Source organism: Nanorana parkeri, unplaced genomic scaffold (genome assembly GCF_000935625.1).
Source record: "Nanorana parkeri isolate BGI_ZX_2015 unplaced genomic scaffold, ASM93562v1 scaffold2303, whole genome shotgun sequence".
Lineage (NCBI taxonomy): Eukaryota > Metazoa > Chordata > Amphibia > Anura > Dicroglossidae > Nanorana > Nanorana parkeri.
Window position 1 is genome coordinate 2,185 of NW_017308571.1, and position 2,186 is coordinate 4,370.

General features: G+C 50.5%; 1 protein-coding gene across 1 annotated transcript in view; it reads left to right on the forward strand.

Annotated features, from left to right (window-relative positions):
* The first annotated feature begins 597 nt into the window (after positions 1-597).
* Positions 598-2,186, forward strand: part of LOC108801327 (neurogenic locus notch homolog protein 1-like) — a 29,672-nt gene continuing 28,083 nt past the window's right edge. Inside the window, exons 1-2 of the mRNA XM_018573252.1 lie at positions 598-885; positions 1,569-1,602. Coding sequence (XP_018428754.1) covers positions 598-885; positions 1,569-1,602 — 322 coding nt within the window. The remainder of the gene's footprint in view (positions 886-1,568; positions 1,603-2,186) is intronic.

A 2,186-nucleotide genomic window follows, 5' to 3' on the forward strand; every position in this document is an offset into this window, starting at 1 on the left:
CCGCGGATGTCAACTGGTTAAAGGAGAACTATGAGGGGGGAGGGGGGGTGATTTTTACTCACCTCATAGTTCTAGCCGACCTGTGACAATGAGACTGTCACAGGTCGGCTCAGTAGATCGGGAGGTGAGGGAACACATACCGGCGCTCGCTCACTTCTCGATCCTGTCACAGCTCTCTGCCATGACAGGGGAGGGGCTGGATTGCCGCCTCCCCGCTCTGACCCGCCAGCGCTGACTGGCGGAACGGACGGGGAGGGGGCGGGTACAGCTGGCTCTGCCTCTAGATAGGCAGAGCCAGCTGTCAGTCACGCAGCTGGGCGGATGCAGACGTCATTGTCGGCATCCGCTTCAGCCGCGGCGGTCTCAGTATATAGGGAGCTACAGCTCGCTATATACTGAGCCTAGGGTAACGGGAGGACGCTAGTTTGTGTCCTCCCGCTACCCTAAGGAGAACTATGGGGAAAAGCCCTGACCCCATAGTTCTCCTTTTAATAATAAGTATCTTCCATTTCTCCGCAGGGATCACATGAGGGATCGGCCCTGACCTGCTCCTCCTTCTTATGGATCTCAACGCTGAGGGATTTCCCCAATGACAACATGGCGGCTCTCCGGAGACTTCTGCAGGTTCTGCTGCTTTCCCTGCTGGTGACAACGGCCCAGAACGACTCCGCCCTAGAGGAAGACAACAAGGTCCAATCAGAACTCATCAAAGCGGAGATAGTCCCCAGAGGATCCGACAGATCCACAGCACAGGACGGGGATCTGTTAGGCAGGCAATCCAGTGACAATGGAATTCAGCTCCCGGATCAGGACCCCAGAAGTGAGCTGCACACAGACCCTCTGTCATCGGGGGCAGAAAGAGGACATGGCAGCCAGGGGCCACTGGTGAGGGGTCAGGATACTGGGAGCCCGCTTCATCCAACATCCAATCAGAAAGTGAGTCTCCGGGTGAACCAATAGTAGACTGGCAGGAAACGGATAGATGTTAAGATGCCCACATAGTGTGCCGAGTCCATTTATGCAGAATAAGAACAGATACCGAGAATTACACCCGGCATACAGGACAAGGGAAGTGGTACTGTGCAGAGTCCATACATAGAGAATAGGTATAGATACCGAGAATGAAACCCGGCATACAGGACAAGAGAAGTGGTACTGTGCAGAGTCCATACATACAGAATAAGAACAGATACTGAGAATGACACCCGGCATACAGGACAGGAGAAGTAGTACTGTGCAGAGTCCATACATAGAGAATAAGTATAGATACCGAGAATGACACCCGGCATACAGGACAAGGGAAGTGGTACTGTGCAGAGTCCATACATACAGAATAAGAACAGATACCGAGAATGAAACCCGGCATACAGGACAAGAGAAGTGGTACTGTGCAGAGTCCATACATACAGAATAGGAACAGATACCAAGAATGACACCCGGCATACAGGACAAGGGAAGTGGTACTGTGCAGAGTCCATACATACATGACAATTATATGTGATTGTTAGGATGTATTTAGTGCACAGTCAGATCACATTCCAGCGCTGACTCTCCTCTCTTCTTTGCAGGCCTCCAGCGTTCTCAGTATCGATCACCCAGAAGGTAAGTACTGTGCGCTGCGTACTCGGAGCTCCCAGATTTCACCTTTCTGTGTCTTTGTGTGGATTTAATTACCACTAATGGCGCTGTAGTGGAGTGCACCTTTATTCATATTCAGGTGCAGGTCCCTTTAACTTAACTCACTCTATCTACCCAGCATACATCTCCAATCTATATAAGCACCTCTGTGCCTCTCTGCATGACTCTCCTCTCTAGCCACTGTCAGCTCTCTTCATATACAGTTTAGTGCCAGTCACTAACACTGAAAGGATTTCTGATTGGCTGGTCTCATTACCCCTTTGATGTTAGTTAACTAAACAGGTTTTGACAAAATTCCCTACAGCTGTTCCTGTGTGTACAATCAACACCCTGAAATCAGGACGGTCAGCTGGTCAATAAACTTACACAATAAAAACCTAGTTAGCATATGTGTGTTAAATACCGTGTTTCCCCGAAAGTAAGACCTAGTTCGGTGGTAGGTCTTATATTACAGAAATCCGCTAGGTCTTACTTTCGGGGTAGCTGCACATAAACTGTGTAAAGACCGGCCGCAGCTCCCGCCCCGCCCACACGCCCGCCCACAAGCG